The sequence below is a fragment of the Dendropsophus ebraccatus genome, chromosome 2 (genome assembly GCF_027789765.1).
Source record: "Dendropsophus ebraccatus isolate aDenEbr1 chromosome 2, aDenEbr1.pat, whole genome shotgun sequence".
Lineage (NCBI taxonomy): Eukaryota > Metazoa > Chordata > Amphibia > Anura > Hylidae > Dendropsophus > Dendropsophus ebraccatus.
Window position 1 is genome coordinate 27,575,991 of NC_091455.1, and position 20,815 is coordinate 27,596,805.

General features: G+C 40.4%; 1 protein-coding gene across 7 annotated transcripts in view; it reads right to left on the bottom strand.

Moving 5' to 3' along the window:
• LOC138783039 (fibrocystin-L-like) overlaps window positions 1-20,815 on the bottom strand; it is a 161,519-nt gene that overhangs the window by 119,520 nt on the left and 21,184 nt on the right. For all 7 annotated transcript variants that reach the window (XM_069957188.1, XM_069957191.1, XM_069957186.1 and 4 more), the window contains 13 exons: window positions 18,855-18,945; window positions 17,201-17,254; window positions 16,967-17,034; window positions 14,128-14,170; window positions 12,732-12,802; window positions 11,099-11,209; window positions 9,758-9,847; window positions 7,856-8,118; window positions 6,226-6,311; window positions 5,173-5,335; window positions 4,905-5,037; window positions 4,261-4,404; window positions 962-1,119 (listed from right to left, as the gene is read on the bottom strand). In XM_069957188.1, the coding sequence (XP_069813289.1) occupies window positions 962-1,119; window positions 4,261-4,404; window positions 4,905-5,037; window positions 5,173-5,335; window positions 6,226-6,311; window positions 7,856-8,118; window positions 9,758-9,847; window positions 11,099-11,209; window positions 12,732-12,802; window positions 14,128-14,170; window positions 16,967-17,034; window positions 17,201-17,254; window positions 18,855-18,945 (1,475 nt within the window). The remainder of the gene's footprint in view (window positions 1-961; window positions 1,120-4,260; window positions 4,405-4,904; window positions 5,038-5,172; window positions 5,336-6,225; window positions 6,312-7,855; window positions 8,119-9,757; window positions 9,848-11,098; window positions 11,210-12,731; window positions 12,803-14,127; window positions 14,171-16,966; window positions 17,035-17,200; window positions 17,255-18,854; window positions 18,946-20,815) is intronic.

Here is a 20,815-nt window from a genome sequence, read left to right on the forward strand (position 1 = left end):
ACACTAGGCACACATATACTCCACCCTCTTAAAGGAAATCTGTCAGCACCCAAGCCCTACCTGAGGAGCTGATAGTGTGCTGTAGCTGGCAGTCCCCTAGTGAGCATGTTACCTTTTGGTAATTTGTCTGTGCAGTAGATTATGTACAGTCTCACATCTCCTACTGTAAAGGCCCTATTCCACCAACAGATCTGATGACAGATTATCTGCCAAAGATTTGAAGCCAAACCCAGGAGTGGATTTGAAAAGAGAAGGAATCCAGTCTTTCCTTTATGACCTGTTCTCAGTTTATAGTCTGTTCCTGGGTTTGGCTTTAAATCTTTGGCAGATAATCTGTCGTCAGATCTGTTGGTGGAATAGGGCCTTTAGAGTCAAAGAGGAGCTGTGGCTCAGCATTTGTGCCGCACTCTGGCACACTTCACCACTGCTTCCTCCTCCCTCTTCTTCATGAATAATCTCTGCTTTCTGCCCTCTTGCACACTCACATTGTTACCTTGTGTCTCTGAGTGTTTCTTTCAGACATAAAGCAGAGTTCTCATCTGCAACCAAATATAGTAAAATCCCCAAATCTAATTGTGTACGGCCTGTGGCCTAGGGGCAAGTAATCTGTCTGAAAAACTTTAATGTTTTTTTTCCAGGGTTAGAATCCCTAGATGGAAATGAAATATAGCTGTTTTTTCTCATTGTATGAAAAAAAATACGTCTGCGATAAACACTCAGAGACACAGGCTGACAGCGTGAGTGAGCATGAAGCCAGGCTGTAAAGATTATTCATAAAGAAGAGGGAGGAGGAAGAAGTGATGAGGCGTGCCAGAATGCGGTACAAAACATAAGCCACAACTCCTCTTTGACTTTTCGTTACAAAAGAAGACCCGCGATCTACTCTACGGACAAATTACCAAAAGTTAACATACTCCCTAGCCTGTTCTCTGTTTCCAATCACAACTGTTTTGTAACTGACCTCTATAGAAGATGCATTTGTTGGCAGAGCTGGAGAGTTCACATTATCCCACATTAAAGTGAAGGTCTTCATGTCAGAAACACCTTTAATTATCTCTTTAATATCCACGGTAATGTTGCCTCTATCCAATATTTCATAGGAAAGTAGTTGGAAATCACCTAAAATGGATATATGCTGTTTACAGTTTTTTAGGAATGTAATAATTTATTAGTTTGGGTGATTCGTCATGCGGCAACAACAAAAAATATGCTTATTTTTTTATTTTGGTTCATAAAATGGGAAAGGGGGGGTAATTTAAACTTTTTTATGGCATGGATTTTTTGTTTCTCAAAAAAACCTTGGAGCAATACCATGATATACCAGTTTCTATGTACTGTATTGATGTTTTCTTCCCTCAATTGTTTCAGGGTGCTGCTTACAGCCTGAAACAATCGCCGAGCCAGAGGACCCAAGCTGTAAGTTTGATGAATCAGTTTGCTTCGATGTGATCCTGCCAATAGACCACCAGGGATGGCTTCTACAAGCCAATTAAGTTCTGCTTTCAGTTTTGACAGCAGTATTTAAATGGGTATTTGCCAGCACAATTCGATCGGCACTGAGCAGCAAGGTACAGTTGGGTCTCGCATTGTGAGCGCTCTCTGCCCCCCCCCCCTCTTCCTTAATGGCACTACAATGTACCAGGATATCATAATACATTAAAGCGTAACTATAATTTCAGTAACCAAAAAATGAAATTCCTCAAATAAAAAGCCCATGTGTTACCCTTTAAAAAGAGCCCTAAACTGCGTTGATAGCATGTACGCTCGTTGAGATATCCCCAGTTGTTTGGCTCAGAAGAATAAATGAATTTTTCTTCTGGCTGAGAGAAAGTGGGCGTGGCCTATCCCTCATCTCCCTGGCTGAATCCCTCCATTCACTGACCAGCACCTCAGCAGATGTATCACACACAGTGGCATCAGATAGAGCCCCATCATACAGTATCACAATGTAAGATTAGATACAGAGCCCCAGCAGATGGTATCACACACAGTGGGATTAGATACAGTCATCTGCTCTCATAACACTGTAGGATAATGTCAGCCATGGAGGTGGGGGCTCCTGCTGCAGACATCTGATAGTGAATGTTATATGTACTATGGAAGGACTACAGCTGTGTTGTGCTGGGACTTGTAGTCCTCCCCTCAGTGACTCACCCACTCTCCCTCATGCAGTGCATTGGAGTCATGGTGGCATGTCCCTCCCTGTTGAAGCACTGAGTACTTGTCCCTCCATCCAGCTCTTCCCCTGCGCTGCTCCTCACACACAACACCCTCAGCTCTGCTATGTGATCTCTGTGAGGGGAGGGTGGAGAACGTGCTGCTAGGAGGTGGGGGAGGAGGTTTTGTTTATGTTTCTCTCTATGTCAGGGCTGTTATCTGATGCTGCTGTCAGAGTCTGTACACTAAGTACGGATCTGCAGGGAGGGGGCGTGTCCAGCAGAAATGCAGAAATAAGTCAGAACCAGACAGAGCTGTAAGGGGATAATCAGCCTTATGTATTTAAAAAAAATTGTTCATTTTAGGTTAATAATGTATATTGCAAAAATTGCTATCATGCCCTAAGCTAACTAAAACGTCAAAATATTTTATAGTTACGCTTTAACCCGGGATTAATTGTGCATTACCACAGTGTGAACAAAGGGGACTCAGCCCCTCTTTTATTTCCACTGTGTGCAATGATGCCACTCTAGACCTCTCCACCACCTTTGACCTTTGTTTTCTTCCCTGCAGAATAGAAGTGTCCATGTACTCTGCAGCCTATCACTGGCCACAGCACTAGATGGCACAAGGCCCATAAGCAAGTCATTGGTTGCAGAGTATACAGGCACATCGTCATTACGGAGAAGTAAAAAAAAAAAAAAAGAAAAGAGAAAAAGTTGAGCGGAGCATAGGAGAGGCAACATTAGATCCAGTGAAGATAAAACACGTGAGTATAGCATAGTCACTGTTCTCCCTTAAGTAATTTAATGATGCCACTTTACCATTGGCCCCTGCTGAACTATGCCACCCTTTTCTAATAGGCTTTGTCACTACCGCTAATGAATCGTACCACCATGCCCTAATGATCTGTACCACAATGACCCTAATGATCTGTGTCACTGTGTCCTGATGATTTGTGCCACCATACCCCAATTCACTTTACCACAATACACCAAAAAATCTGACTGTGCCCCTAATGAATTGCAACACCATGTCCTAATGATCTGTGCCACTATGCACCTAATGACCTATGCCACTGCCCCACAAGAATTCTACCTCCATACTTTAATCATCTATGCCACTATGTCCCTAATGATCTGTGCCACCATACACCTAAGGATTTGCACCACTGTTCCCAGATGCACCCTACACCTAATGATCTGTGCCACAAGGGCCCTCCAACCCTACTAGGCTGAAGATTATACTTACCTGCCCAGGCTCTCCCATTGTCCTGCTGCCCTTTCACATGTCCCCAAGCTCACCCCAGCCACAGCTGAAGCAATCTGTGAAGTAACAGCCCAATTAGCCAATCGCTGGCCATGACACTGTCCCATCTCAGTCAGGGATTGGCTGAGTGGCCTGTCACTGCACAGGTGGATTTAGAAGCTTCAAAAGAAGGAACAGTTATAAAGGGCACCAGGGAGTGTGGAAAGGTAAGTATAATATGTATTATTTCCTATATAAAGCAAAATGTGCAACTTTGTAGCTTCTTTGTAATGCTGGTAAAATTATTATGAGGTCAAGTTGCTGATGAACTCACTGTGATTAATCCCCCCAGCATTACAAAGAAGCTACAATGTTGCAGATGAAGCCAGTCAGGGAGTTGTTTACATCAGCTGTCTCAGAGGGGAGGGAGGAAGAGGAGGAGGGAGAGACAGAGAGAAAAGCTCACACACAGATTATTGTGTATTCAGCAGAAAGTAGCAGCTCAGAACTAGGGGGGAAGAAACTGAATAAATACTGACAAGTATCAAAATAAATTGTTAGTCTCACCACAGGCAGCAACATTATATATATATATATATATATATATATATATATATATATATATATATATAATTTTTTTTTTTTTTTTTTTTTGTGGAATACCCCTTTAACAGATAAAACACATGTTACTGTGTGCACCAATGAAAAGAGTACAATATAATACAAAATACAGGATATTGTCTGATTATTGAGGTTGCTGCAGAACAGTTTGGGGAGCATCATCCATTGGTTTATTGTTGATAAGAATATCTCATTAAACCTTTCTTGTTTACATTGTTGTCTGTCTTTACTTACCTCTTTGTGAATTGAATGTCACCTTATAGGTATTTCCTATATCTGAAGATACCTGTTGAACAGTGACTGTATCTGGCTGTATAGACCATAAATTATTTATTGCTGCTTGAATTTCTAGAGCGGTCGCATCAGCAGACAGTGGACCTACCAATGGAAAACATAGATAATTTGCTGTGCTACAAAGTGTTGCAATAATGAGATAGATAGATAGATAGATAGATAGATAGATAGATAGATAGATAGATAGATAGATAGACAGACGGACGGACGGACGGACGGACGGACAGACAGACAGATAGATAGATAGGAGATAGATAGCAGATGGGGAGATAGATAGATAGATAGATAGATAGATAGATAGATAGATAGATAGATAGAAGATAGTTAGATAGATAGATAGATAGATAGATAGATAGATAGATAGATAGGAGATAGATAGGAGATGGAGAGATAGATAGATAGATAGATAGATAGATAGATAGATAGATAGATAGGAGATAGATAGATAGATAGATAGATAGATAGATAGATAGATAGAAGATAGATAGGTAGATAGATAGATAGATAGATAGATAGATAGATAGATAGATAGATAGATATTGATGCCTGGAATGTAATTTTACAGTCATCTTATACAAAACCACCTGTTTTTTCAGTGCCATAGATCAGCCTATAAGACATGGCAGGACATGGAGGAATACAGTCTGTGGTGACATTAATTTGCTGAACCTCAGCTACTGCTTGTTGGGTTGTGTTCCAGTTCTGTAGAGTTATAACCTTAGGGGGAAAAATAATGATGTTTCATTAGAACCAACAAAACTTCATTGAAACTGTATCCTATAATGTACAGTATATGATACCAAATACAAGAGGAGGAAACATCTGTAATACAGAATACTATATACTACATACCTGTGTTTCTAGGTTGTTCGCACTCTGTGACTGTATATACTGTACGTCATTCACTGCATCACGTGTCTGCTGTTCTGTGTATGAACTCTTCTGACTGTATACACCAACATCAAGCGATGCTGATGAATGATAAGTATTTTGGATATATGCTTCAAAGTAACACCTGGAAATAAATAAAAGAAAGGCATTTTCCTAGATCGCCATTCGCCATATCTAACCTTTCAGACAACTTCTAATGTGTCATAGAGATATGTTAATAGTTGTAATAGGAAGGAATCAAACCGCTGAGACTCCCACTGATGGAACTCTATAAGACTACTGTAACTCTGTCACCTGATGATCTTTTCCATGACACTATTACTAGTCGACACTATGACACTATCTATGATGATCTCCCCTCCCCCTGTGACGTGGCTCCAATTATTGTAATGGAGCTGCCTCACAGAGGGGAGAGGTTTTTGTCTCACTGGGGGGCGGGCGGGCCCAGTGCTTCATGCCAGGCCGTTGCTCGGAAATAGACCGGCGCCATGGGCAGGAACCGAGAGGTGGTACAAAAAAAGAACAGCACCACCATCATCCCTGTGCCGGACTGTTAATATAAAAAGCCTATAGCAATGTACCAAGTGGCACATTCACTATAAGGGGTGTGTCCACCGATGTGCACCATTTATAGAATTAATGTACCTATAAATTCAGGTTACTTTGTACATACATATAGTTACTTATTTGAAACATCGTATATTATAGTCCAGAGCTGCACAAAATTATTATAATATTAGAAATGGTCTTCAGATTTGTTGTCACATCCCTTACAGTGTATCTATATTACTATAATGCTGCGGACCAGTTGCTTTTTCGATTACTGAACTCTGTCTGGTAGCACCAGGGCATATTATAGTCATGCCTAAAGCTAAATTTCTGCATTGCGGCCAACAATTTTGTAAATGTATTTAAGCTCATTTCATTAAAACATAATAATAAAAAATGCTTGCATTGGAAATCAACTATTTTTGTTTTTGTTCTTTGCCAATATGATTACATAATGTGACTTACGGCTTGCCTGCTTGGAGGTAAAAGGTCTTTGAACTTAACCAGAAGTAAAATGAACTACTTGTGTAGAAGTTATATACAATCTGTACCTGTGAGATGGAAATAGAGGAAAATAAGATAAAATAAATTCCAAGTTAGGCTCTGTTAAGGTCTTTTCCGTTCTGCATTCCCACTGTGGTGTCCCCGTGTCCTATAGTGATGAGCAAATAATGAAATATTCAAATATTCGATATTCGTTCGAATATCTCCCTGATATTTGACTATTTGATCCCATTAAAGTCTATGGGAACAAGTATTCGTTTATTGAAAAACATCTATTCGACCACTTGGAGGTTCACCAAGTCCACAATGACACCTCAGGAAATGATGCCAACACCACTGGAATGAAACTGGGACAGCAGGGGAAGCATCTAACATCCCAAAATAGTTGGAAATAAAGTCACAAGTCTATGTTATACAGGTTAATTACCTGGTTATTAAAGGGTGTATTAATATTTTATAGGTAAAGCTGGACGGCTGTATTATGTGGCACGTAGCACTTGGTAAACAGAGTGGCTTATAGTAGCACAGCAGCCTGCTTGTATCACCCTGTGTATTTATGTATGATGTAGCAGCACGTAGCACTGGATGAACACACATACTACTTTTTCTTTAGCTCTAGCACTCTAGCATGTATCAGCAGCACAAAGCACTTGGTGAGCAGGGTGCTTGCACTAACCTTTGTATTTATGTATGATGTAGCAGCACGTAGCACTGGATGAACACACGTATATATATATGTTATTGGGTCATGTGACTATGCCATCCAATCACTGTTATTCTCGTTTCTCACGATGCTACCTACACCAAGGGGCTGTGGCACCCTCCCTGCATGTTGATTGGCTAAAAAACAGGGAAGGGGGATTTGAACGCTCATCGAATATTTATCAAATATTCGGCGAACTAGTCGATAATATTCGTTTCGATCGAATATCTATTCGATGGAACAGTATTCGCTCATCACTAGTGTCCTAGTGTTTCTGTTGTCTGGTCCTGCACCCCCAGTTGGTTCCCATATTCTCGTGTGCCTATAGTGTGTGAACCTGACTTGTGTTTGTACCAGTTACCCATTCCTGCACCAAGTTACCTGCTTGGTGTGACTTGCACTGTATGGGTTGCACCATGTGACCTGCACCTCTGTCTTTGTCTCCATCATCTGACATCTGTATCCGTCACCTGCATCTGGTGTGTCCTGTGTCTAAATATTTGCCTGTACTGTCTGTTTGGCAACTCGGGGGCTACCACTCTTGCCATCTGGTCTGCCTGAACCAGCAGCCACATGTTCTGTTTGTCTCAAGAAGTAACTACCTGGTGTGTCCTAAAGGAAAGCCTATCTCCACCATTAGGAACATCTTGTGAACAGAGGATACGCTTAGACAACACCGTGAGGGATAGATGGCCACTTATCCTGACAGTACAAAAAAATGATCTCTCTTGGATAAGTAAATCCATCCTAGAATTATTACCACAAAAGATGACACATGTAATATTTGTCAAATAGGCTTTTGTGTTCTGATGCAAAAATCAGCTCAGTCTTGAAAGGGTTAAAGGGTTTTGTAATGACAAATATGGCCATATTAATTTTTCAGATTACCTTTCCTGCAGGATCACCCGATTCACTGAAGTACAGAGCATAATAACCATTTCCTTTTATATAGAAGCTGTAATAATCTGTATCTGGAGGCACAAAGAATCCACTGAACCGAGCAACAAAGTCATTGCTCTCCGAGGGCCAAGATACGGATGCAACATCATACCAAGAAGCACCGGAATAGCCTGTGGAGCTTTCATTTAATTTTACTAAATCATTTTGTGATATACTGACGTTCCATCGCTCTAACTTGATTCCCCGACCTCCTAAAAATAAAAGTATAAGATCAAAAGAGGTTGCCCAGTTTAGAATATCCATATTGATATATTCTATTAACACAGGTAAAGGGGTATTCCGCTCAAACATAACTTCTCATATGTTGCTGCTTATGGTGAGACTTACAATTCATTCCATACTTATTATTATAGATACAGTCTTCTTCCCCTAGTTCAGAGCTGCTGCTTTCTGCTGAAGACACAAAAAACTGTGCGTGAGCTTTTCACTTCAAACCCCCCCGTCCCCCCGTCCCCGTTCCCGTCCAAGACAGCAGATGTAAGCAAGTCCCTGGCAGGCTTTATCTGAAACTTTGTAGCTTCTTTTTAATGCTCGGAAGGTTAATCTGATCTCAAGTTGCTGATAAACTCGCTGTGATTAATGCTCCTGGCATTACAGAGTTACTACAAAGTTGCAGATAGGGACTTGTTTACATCAACCATCAGAGGGGGAGACAAGAGAAAAGCTCGCACACAGTCTTCTTGTGTCTTCGGCAGAAAGCAGCAGCTCAGAACTGAGGGAAGTAGACTGAATATATAATAACAAGTATAGAATGAATAGTTAGTCTCAACATGGGCAGAAACATATGAAAAGCTATGTTTGACTGGAATACCCCTTTATCAAGTGGGATGTGGGAACTTAGGCAGCCTTGCCATTTCAGATACAACCATTGGTGGCAGCAGAGGGACCCATGGTACCCCTTACTGCTGTCACTCAACAGCATTTATTAAAATAGTCATACATTTATTTTTGTAAAGTTATATTACAAAGTTATAGTTTTCTTGTTATTCTCTGGAGTGTCACTTTAAGGCCGGGGTCACACTAGGTAAGACACTGACCATTCTGTGATCCGTCCGCGTCACAGAACTGCTGGTGTCAGTGAAGTTTATCCCATCCGGTACTGCAGGGTAAACTTCAATTCTATTTAATTGGGATGCAGGCGCATCTGTGTGCGCCCACATCCCATTTAACCATTGAGCCGCACTCTCCATTGCGTAACCTGTCACGCTTCTGAGGCCGTTATTCAATGAATAGCGTCCGCACAAAACTGACATGTCAGTTTTCGCTGCGGCCGCTAGGGATCCCGGCCAGAGCGTATGCTATGTGTATACACTCCAGCTGGGATCCCGTTCATTTTCCATTGAAAGTATTAGTTGAATCAATCGCGCCCGTTGTTGCAAATTGCAACAACGGCCGTGATTAATTTTCAAATATGTTGTGTAAACATAGCCTAATAATATTTTGATGACACAAATAGTCCATTCAGTTACTGTTCACCATTTTCACAGAACAACTGGGGTGTTTCATAAAGTGCATGCATTTAAGAGTACATTGCAAAAATGTATTTAAACCCACTAGTCAGTTTTTTATTCTCTATTCCATCTCATGGATGGGGTAAATGTACAGCTATAATGCAGTTTGTATTTCCATCTAATAACATAAAATATTATTTCATAATCCAAATCCTGATAATGTTGGAATATGAAAACAATAAAATAATAATAATAATAATAATAATAATTTTATATATATATATATATATATATATATATATATATATATATATATATACATATATATATATATATATATATATATATATATATATATATATATATATGTTGTATATACCTGGAAAAAAAGGTGGCAGGACAGACAGCTGTGGTGCACTCCTACAAGTTATTGTTTTATCTGTTAACGCAAGAATTTGGCATTGCTGACCTGTAACACAATGACATATAACATGAGCAAAGCAAAATCCCTTCAGCACATACATCAGGAATAAAGAAAAAAATAGGTACTAAAAAAAATGAAAACATTTTTCAAATGTTTTGTGTCTGCCTCTCCTATACAGGTTTATAAATCTCCATGGTTACAGACTACAAACAACCTTGTGAAGTCTGAGGCCATGTCCACAGGCCACAGCCACCATTTGAATTTAAAATAATGACCGTTGTTTTTATTCTTCAATGATTAACCTGGAAGTCTATGGAAACAATGGCCGCTGGATCACACAATGTATTAGAAAACGTCCGTTGTCAAATTAATTGTTTGTGTTGTTAATTTTCAGCCGCTATTGCGCAAGCAGCGGCTATTATTTTGAGACGTTCATAAACAGTACGTTAAATTCTCCACTCTTTTTACCCTCCTTTGTATTAAAGTCAATAGACTTTTTAATTAAAGACACCCCTTAAAGGGCCATCAGTCCGCTTGCACAACAATAATAATTGCAATGACGGCCACTGAAACATGCTAAACCACGGCCGTTATTTGCTACTCAAAACGACTGGTTTTTTGAGTCTCAAATAACGACCATAGAAAAACATTGTGTGAACATAGTCTGACTCTGCATTTATAACACACTTTCATCTGTTACTCACATCATGGAGTACAATACGAAGAAGTAGGAGACAGATGGAAATGCTAACTACTGCAGGAGAAGAATAGGCAGGGTGCTGGTCATTACAGGAGCTGGAGACACAAAATGGGGGATTTTTTTTTTAGTAGACATATCCTTTAATGGACAAATCTGCCAAATCGATTTTAACCCTGCCACGACCGGGGGTCACTGATTCCTCAATGCCCAGGTCGTTTTAGGACATCAGCTTATGGGATCATAATGATCCCATAAGCTGATGTCTCTGTCTCTGCCCCCTCCCCTCTGTCCCCTGCCACTGTTACAATCTTGTAACAGCGGCAGGGGAGAGAAGGGAGGGGGCAGAGCTCACGGCTGAGCGCCCTGCCTTCCCTCCCTCCGTCCCCCCGCCGGCCTCTTTAGCCAGGAAACCGGAAGCCTGAGGCTACAATCAATCACTTCGCAGAGCCCCGATGGACGGCGGACAGAAAATTCTCCCTCTGTAGAGGGAGAATTCTCTGTCTGGAGCCCTATAGATGCTGCGGTCGTGTCCATGTCCACCTGTCTCCAAAACATCATAATAATCCAGTTATAACAATGAGACTAAATTCACTTACCTCCTATAAGGACTTTGGCTGGAGCGTCTGTCTGATCAAAGTACTGTCCAGATATTGTGACTATTGTGCCTCCTTGTATACTGCCAGAAGAGGGGAAAATCCCTGTAATCTCTAGAAAAGAAACCACAGTATACCAGGCATGAATAGACCGCCATCAGATTGCAAGAATCTTTTTGGTATGTGTTTGACATTAGCACTGGAAATGCTTGAAGTGATCTTTTGTATTAAAGGGGTTATCCAGCGAAAATCTTTTTCTTTTAAATCAACTGGTGTCAGAAAGTTATATAGATTTATCATTTACTTTTATTAAAAAAAATATCTAGTCATTATATACTTATTAGCTACCATATGTCCTGCAGGAAGTGTTGTTTTATTTTCAGTCTGACATACTCTCCTGTCCTGTCTCGGCCAGAGATGTCAGCAGAGAGCACTGTGTCAGACTGAAAATAAAACATTTCCTGCAGGACATATAGCTAGAAGAAATACTAGAAGACTGTAGATTTTTAAATAGAAGTAAATTACAAATCTATATAACTTTCTGACACCAGTTAAGTTGAAAGAAAAATATTTTCGCTGGACAACCCCTTTAATGTCAATGGGAGCCTTGGGGAAAAAAAGTTTATTCATGTGTTTTTTCTATCAGTTTGGTAAGGTTCTGTCTGTAAGGGCCTGTGTACAAGGACATAATCTGTACCTGAGTTGCTGAGACTCTTAGCTCGGGAATGGGGGGTGGCAGGGGGCACTTTACCGAAAGCCTTCACTGACTTCAGTGCTGAACCGCATGGACAAGAAGTGACATTGCTGTCATTGTGGAAATCAGTGTCTGCGACAAAAGCTACACATGTTTTTGCCTTGTGAATATGCCCTAAGCCCTAAGCAGCATCGGTTTCTTCTATTGCAATAAATCGGAGAGCTCAAAAAACACTTGTATTTTATTTTAAAACCATGGGCCCAGATTTATCAAAGGGCGTAAAATACACACCGGTATAAACTGCGCATAGCCACCAATCACAGCTCAGCTTTGATTTACAAGAAAACTGAGCTGTGATTGGTAGCTACGGGCAGTTTATATACCGGTGTATATTTTATAAACTGTGATAAATTTTTAGCCCATATGTTTTCTTGAGCCCCCGACTTTGCGTTTGTGAGGTCCAACTTAGGAAAAAAAATGGGGGGGGGGGGGTAGTAATTTTATTTTTTATGTGTAAAATTTGTGTGCACCTGTTTTTTTTAATGGCTTTCATTGTGAAAAAAAAAAAAGTTGATCAAAATGCATCCATTTTTATTATGTACACAAAAATACGGTGGACACATTTATGTGTACGGTAAAAAAAACCATGTGTTTTTATTTTTATTTTTATAATACAAGTCAATGGAAAATGGATCAAAATGGATGCACTTTTGTCAATGTGCCCCGCAAAAAAGTTGCATATTTTCAAGCCACACTTGCCAAATTCGAATTGTTTACTGTGGCAGAAAATCAAAACACCAGTACATTAAATCATACACCAGTACATATATTTTTTTCCCATCAAATAACAGAATATTTCTCTGCTGTATGTGCCTGCATGTATATATAATGATAAAAGAGATGTAGACAGGGCCCAATGTGATATAACAGGATTTGTGTTACCTGCATACGTCTGGTACATGGCAAGTTTATTCAGGGAAGACACAAAATATGTGGCCAAGTCTGGAAAACTCCTAGAACAGAAGAAGAAATCATAGTCATATGTGACATTATTTGGCATCATGTAATCTGTTTGCATGAAGTGTAACTAGTATCTGAACCTAATAATACAGGATGAGGCCAAGGCAACCAATCAGATTGTAGCTTTCATTGAAAAAAAAAATATATATATATATAATTAATATATATAATATAATTAATATATTTATATTAGATTCTGATTGGTTGCTATGGGTAACTGCTCCACTTTTTCTTAGCATTGGTTTTCATAATGCCCCTTCAGAGTGGACTCACTGGTTAAGGGATAAGTAATAGAGATGAGCGAACCTGGAGCATGCTCGAGTCGATCCGAACCCGAACTTTCGGCATTTGATTAGCGGTGGCTGCTGAAGTTGGATAAAGCCCTAAGGCTATGTGGAAATCATGGATATAGTCATTGGCTGTATCCATGTTTTCCAGACAACCTTAGAGCTTTATCCAACTTCAGCAGCCACCGCTAATCAAATGCTTAACGTTCGGGTTCGGATCGACTCGAACCCAAACCCGGTTCGCTCATCTCTAATATGTAGCTGATTGGTGGGGGTTATGAGAACAAACAATTCTTAGGTAGGCTTCTTGACCACAAGCCTAGACTCAGTTGCCTGTGAGAACCTAATCAGAGTTCCCCTTGGTGAAACACAGAGAGAAACACAGACGCGCAGATTGGTGTATTATAGAGTCTCTCTCGGAGTAGTTCTGGTAAGCTCAGTTTATTTATTATTTATAAGAATACTTTCCTAGGGAGGGTTGGACAACCCAGGGACCAATTTGGCCTGGCCATTGACCACCTTTACAGACTAGCGTCCAATCACACCTTATTAGTATTTAAAGGAGAAGTTTGGCCATTTATAAAATCTTGCAGGGGAGAATTTGATAACGAGTACGAACTTACCTCTCCCCGTGCCCACGGTGAGTGTCAGGACCGGCCTTGGGACCCCCGCCGGGCTCAGGGATCTCTGGCACTGCACACCACCTGACTGATGGACTAGCTGCTCAGCCAGTCAGTGACTGGTGCATGATGCTGCTCCAGTCACTGATCGGCTGAGCAACCTGTCCATCAGCCAGGACAGGCATTTTTCCCCGAGTTGCGGCGTCATCACAACTTGGGGGGGGGGGGGGGGTGAATGATGTCAGAGGTCCCAAGGCCGGTCCCGCCACTCACCATGGGCACAGAGAGACCCCCCTTATCGGGCCCCCAGCTTCTGTATTATGAATAGAGCTGCGGGCACGGCATGTGAAGCCGCCATGTTGTTATTAATACCATTTTCCTTTCTAGTCATGTTATTTTACATCTACTTACCTTCCATAAACACTTTCCAAGATGAAACTGATATTGAGATGTCCTATGGGAAATAAGCAATAGAATTAACAAGGTACATGTTGGTACATCCCGGCGAAACTATCTAACTAGAAAGTATCCTAGTATATTTTCCCAGTATATCCGCTTTATAAAGAGACTGTAAAGAAAAGCAGATACCACTCAACCCCTTAATGGCCTTAAGGAGCAGGACAATTTTCAATTTAGCGTTTTCTTTAGTTATAGCTATGCCTCTCTTATTTTTCCAGCTACTGGGCCATGTAAGGGCTTGTTTTTTTTCAGGAACAGGTGTACTTTGTAAAGGCGCCCTTTGATCTACCATAACATGTATGAAGGAACCTCCAAAATATTATTTATGGGGTGAAATTGGGGAAAAAAAATACAATTCTGCAAAGTGTGTGTGTGTTGTTCGCTTTTTATGTAATGCACTTCACAGTAAAACTGACATTTTATCTTTATTCTATAGGTCAGTCTGAATACAACTATATGCATTTTATACAGCTTTTCTAACGTTATACTATTTTTATTACCAATAAAAAAAAATGTTTTTGCAAATAGGTGTGATTACAATAGCCTTTTTTTTACTCTTAGGCTAGGTTCACACTACGTAAGTTTCCGGCCGTAGCGCGTTCTGTGAATAAGCGGCCGGAAACTTACGTAGTTTGCGTACAATGGAAAGTATACGATCTACGGGCGCACAGTTCACACTACGTACGTAGTATGTACGAAGAGCGCTAGGGAAGCGTAAGTACTCTACGGGCGTAAGTTCACGGTCCGTACGTATCCGGCCGCAACTTGCGTAAAGTCCCGGCCGGAGTTTCATACGTATATGTCCGGCCGCGAAAAATATGCGGCTGGACATATACGTAGTGTGAACCTAGCCTTATAGCGCTTCTATTTTTTCACCTATGCGGCTGTATGGGGTGTCATTTTTTGTGCAATGAGCTCTAGTTTTTATAAGTACCATATTTGTGTAGATGAGACATAACTGATTAATTTTTTTTCAATTTATATTAAATAAAATGTAATAAAAATAATTAATCCTGGTGGGTTTTTTACCGCTTTTAGTTTACGTCGCTCACCGTGCAGGAACAATATTGATTTATTTTATTAGATCGGATGATTACGCAAGCTACTGTATGTAATATGTATGTTTATTTATTTATTTTTATGTTTTAATTATCAAATGGGAAAGAGGGGATTTAAACTTTTATTGGAGGAGGGGCTATATCATTTTTTCTTTTTTTTACTTTTTTTTTTTTTTATCACACTTTTTATGTCCACTTAGGGGACTTTATCATTTTTACATTACATTTACAGATGAGCGAACCTCAAGCATGCTCGAGTCCATCCAAACCCGAACTTTCGGCATTTGATTAGTGATGGCTGCTGAACTTGGATAAAGCCCTAAGGCTATGTGAAAAACATGGATATAGTCATTGGCTGTATTCATGTTTACCAGACAACCTTAGTGCTTTATCCAAGTTCAGCAGCCCCAGCTAATCGAATGCTGATCGTTCGGGTTCGGATGGACTCGAACCCGAACCCGGTTCGCTCATCTCTAATTACATTACATACACTGATCTGCAATCATTGCATAGAGCCCGCCTGTGCAGACTCTATACACTGATTGTCGATCTGACTGCTGGGAGAAAGGTAAGAGACCGTCGACAGTCAGATAGAACAATAAAAACTCTTGCGGTCACACTGTGGGGGTGCCGATTGGTCAGTGTCAGGAGCACAGCTCCTATCACTGATGTAAGTGTTGCGATTGTGGCATTGCAGGGGTCAATGGTGAGCTGCGGCGCGGTCGCGGCAGCCCGTCATTAACAATGAGCACTTGGCTGCATATAGCAACCAGTCCCTACGTACTTTGAAGTGAGCTCAGCTCCTACTGTAGCTCACTTCAAAGCACCGCCAGACTCCATGACATACAGGTAACAATAATAATATTTATTTGTATAGCGCCAACAGATTCCGCAGCGCGGCATGGGTCCTTAAGTGACAGGATTCCATGACGTACCCATACGGCATGGGTCCTTAAGGGGTTAAAGTTTTTTAGCAACACTTTGGGGGATATTTATGAAAGTCTTGCCTGAGGCACAGATTCGCCCCTTCTCCCTGGTGTACGCCTGCCGTATGCCCAGCCAGCCCGATGTGCGCCTCTTAGTGAATCTGGCCATGGAAAAGGGGGAGGGGCCTAATTTAAGACCTTTGTATGCATACACCACTCTTCAAAAATCCTGCCCTTTGTACAATAAAAAAGTGCAGAATATATACATATACAGTATATATATATATATATATATATATATATATATATATATATATCAAAAATGTCATTAACAAGGGCAAAGTTGTGATTAACATGCTTCAACCGATAATGTCTTGATTCCGCTAACAAAGTGTCTTCATCTTAGTTTAACATACAGTAATAACGGCAGTCCAAAAAGGCAGCTGCAAAACGGCTGTAAAAAGGCATAGTGGGAACATAGCCTAAAGCTTAAAGGGTTTATCCAATGCTACCAAAACGTGGGCACTTTCTTCCAGAGACTGCACCACTCTGTCTCCAGTTCAGGTGTGGTTTGAAATTAAGATCCATTCATGTCAATGGAACTAAGTTGAAAAACCTGCACCCAAACTGAAGACAAAAGTAGTACTGTTTCTCGAAGAAAGTGGCCATGTTTTTGTAGCGCTAGATAATCCAGTTATAGATTCATAGATTGATGGAAGAGCCCCACCACAATGCACAAAATATCTGAAAAAAATAAAATAAATAAATCAGACCGTATGGAAATCAAATGTGAATGTTTAAGCTTACCGACATATGTCCCAGTATTGTAGCAGATCATGGAACCATAATCACCACTCTCTAGCTTCAATCCATACCTATGAATAGAAACAAAAAAAAGTTTTTGTGCATATTGTGCTCCCTAGAGTCTACACAACTAATAAAACAAAATGCAATAAATGACAGTAGTAAATAAATGTTAATAGTTTCTAATTTTTTATTCAGATTGTGTTCTTACAGGACATTGTGTTACTTGTGACTTACAATGTATCAGAATTAGGTGCGAGCAGGTTACATGGCATTCCTCCAGCATAAACCCTGTAAAACGTAATAGAAAATACCTATGAAAAATGCCAAAACTGAGTGAGTCTATGGTTAGATTCAAACACGGTGGTACCTCGTTTTAAGAGTAACTTGGATTGAGAACTTTTTGCAAGAAGAGCTCACACTCCCAAAATTGTAACTGGGTTTAAGAGCATTGCTTTGGTTTAAGAGTTTCCTGTACTGGGTGGGAGGGGGTGCAATAACTCCTGCTTATAATGTGCCTGCACTTACACTCAGCTATACACACTGCTGCTATAATGCGCCTGCACTTACACTCAGCTATACACACTGTTGCTATAATGTGCCTGCACTTACACTCAGCTATACACACTGCTGCTATAATGTGCCTGCACTTACACTCAGCTATACACACTGCTGCTATAATGTGCCTGCACTTACACTCAGCTATACACACTGTTGCTATGATGTGCCTGCACTTACACTCAGCTATACACACTGCTGCTATAATATGCCTGCACTTACACACAGCCATTTACACTGCTGTATAGAAATATTTCTGTCACTGTCCTAGAGCACAGCCCTGTGATTCTCACTTCCTGATTGGTCCAAGCTAAACACATTCCCTTCTCTATTGCTGTCATGTGACCACACAGACCTCTGACAGCAGCCCTGCCTCTCTACTCTAGCCTGTTGTACTGCATTATGGGGATCTCCAGAATAAAAAAAAAATCATTATTTTTGGGGTGTGGAACCAATTGTATGCATTACAATGATTTCTTATGGGAAAATTTGCTTTGGTTTAAGAGTGATTTGGATTACACTGTTTTTTGCAGTCCTTTTTTTACATCCGGTTTTACAAAAAACAGATGTATTTGTACGCATTCGTTTTGTTCCTTTTTACCACTGGCTTCCATTGTAAAAAAAAAAAAAGGATAAAAAAATGGATCAAAACACATGCGTTTTGTAAGCGTAGATAATAACGTGGCTAACCACCTTTTGCATTTTTATCAGTCTTTTATAATGGAAGTAACTGGATAACAGATAAAAATGGATGCACACAAATACATCCAATTTTTTGCAAAAAAATAAAATAAAAAATTAACTGCTGTTAAAAAACGCTGTGTGAGCCCAACTCAGAATTAACATAGCTTAAAGGGGTACTTAAAGGGGTGATTTTTTTTCTTTCAATTCAACTGGTCAGAAAGTTACATAGATTTGTAATTTACATCTATTTAAAAATTTCAAGTCTTCCCATACTTATCAGCTACTATATGTCCTGCAGGAAATGTTGTTTTATTTAGATTCAGACACAGTGCTCTCTGTTGACATCTCTGTCCGAGACAGGAACTGTGCAGAGCAGTAGTGGTTTTCTATGGAGATTTGCTACTGCTCTGGACGGTTCCTGACATGGACAGAGGTGTCAGCAGTAAGCACTGTTTCTGAATGTAAATAAAACAACATTTCCTGCAGGATATATAGCATCTTATAAGTATAGAAAGACTTGAGATTCTTAAATAGAAGTAAATTACAAATCTATATAACTTTTTAACACCAGTTGATTTGAAAGAAAATAAAATTCCGCTGGACAACCCCTTTAAAACAGTCTATTTGCATAAGTCAGTAAATGATTTACCTTACAACTCTGATATCTCTTCCATTAGAACTTAAAGCATTACTGCCATAGGCATCAGTGAAGATGGTACCTCTAATTGTGATCAAAGAACCTGAAAAGGGAAGCAAGTATCATGTATAGACATTGAGAAACTACTTACTCAATCATAAGAAAAAATTATTTAATGGAATCTAGCCAGAGAAGCTGCTTATGCAGTGTCCTAGAACCCATGTCCACTGATGCTGAATGTATGTACATGTAGGGTGGCACACATGTATCTTTATTTCAAGTCTTAGCAGGTTCTGTGGTAATGGTAATTTGGTCAGTAGATGTCACTGTATACCTTTTCCATTTTAGTAAACACGTGCTGAAGGATTTTAAAGGGTTAATTGCCTATGTGACAGATTGTACATGCTTGAGAGAAAGTTTGCTAGCCACCTCCCTGCCTCTGGGCCTCTTACAGCTCTGCCTCAAGTCTCCTCATTCTCTAATCCAATCCTGTGTTGAGTTGCCTCAGGCTGCTCTCCACCGATGGGAAGCTACCTAGCAGTCTATAAGTAGAGGGGGGGAGAGCCAGGTGTTCAGATTTCTAGTCAGAGCTAAGTTCCAGTGTGAGAAGAGTGAAGGATAGCTTAAAGTGTTACTGTTGTTTAATTATTATTATTTTTATTATTATTAGTAGTAGTAGTACAGACAATTTTAAGAAACTTTGTAATTGGGTTTATTAGCCGAAAAATGCATTTTTATCACAAAAAAGCAGTTTGAATCTTTCCCCCCTGTCTTCATGGTTCTCTTATGGAGAGGGAAGGGGTTGAGGGTGATGAGGCAACAAAACAGGACAACAAAGAGTTAATTTACAGCTACATTACCAGGCTATCTCCTCTAAAGTCAGCACTGACCTCTCTGACCTCTGAATACCTGCTTTCACACAGCTACCACTGTGTAATCCTTTGTTCACTGTTCTCTGCTGCCGACTGGGGAAAGTCTTTCTGAATGCAGATAATGCCATATTTGCCTAATAAACCCAATAACAAAGTTTCTTTAAATTATCCCTATTGATTTCTGCCCCAAAAAATATGACAGTGACACTTTAATCCCCCGAGGGTGGTCCACAAAGGGCCTGTCCTTTCTGCCAGTGCCTAAAGAGAAGAGTCTACCAAGTTCCAGTTTTCTCAGAGTTCCTGAAAGCCAGGCTATGGCCTGCTAAGGCTCCAAGGGAGTGACTACTACAGATGAGGGACTTAGGCTTGTCCATGCTGAGGGGATTATTGCTCACTATTTTCTGCCAGTCTACAAAGGGACTTCTATAAGTGGTTGGAGAAGTGCTGCTCGCAAACATGGCCCGCTGTCTTTTGCTCAGCTTCCTCAACTAATGTTAGGGGTCGCCTCGTCCAGTAGTTTCAGACTGGTGCCCAATTTACTCGGCTTGCCACTCTGTGTACCTACCCAGCATTGACAAATTAGTTATAGCTGGGAGTTTAACTTATTCTTCTATCTATATCTAAATTAACTGTAGCCAAGGTTGTCAGAATCTCCACAGCAAAGTGTCATGCATATTGAACAGGGCCTCTCCATATAGTCCTGATAAAAGTTTAACTAAAGTAACTCCTAAGAGGCTTTCATGTGCCTGTGCCTAGGGAGAGCTTTCTACCACTCTGATCCCTGTGACAAGTGATGCAGAAGCAGCACATTATCTTGCCCCAGCATACAACACCTACAGCCCTGGGTTATCACACTTCTGTTATTCTACATTGATGGGGTTATCCAGTTAGGATAACCCATTTAAAGCAAATCTGTTACCCTCTCACTGTCTACATAGCTTTCTGCACTGCTGGATGGAAATCAATAAAAAAATATTCAGAGCACACCTTTATTGCATGTGTCTGTGTTTTTTATTGATAAAATGCACCTTTATTTAGGCCGTAAAAGTGTCAAAGGGGGTGGGGCCTCACCAATATGCCTAACATGTGACCCAGGGATCC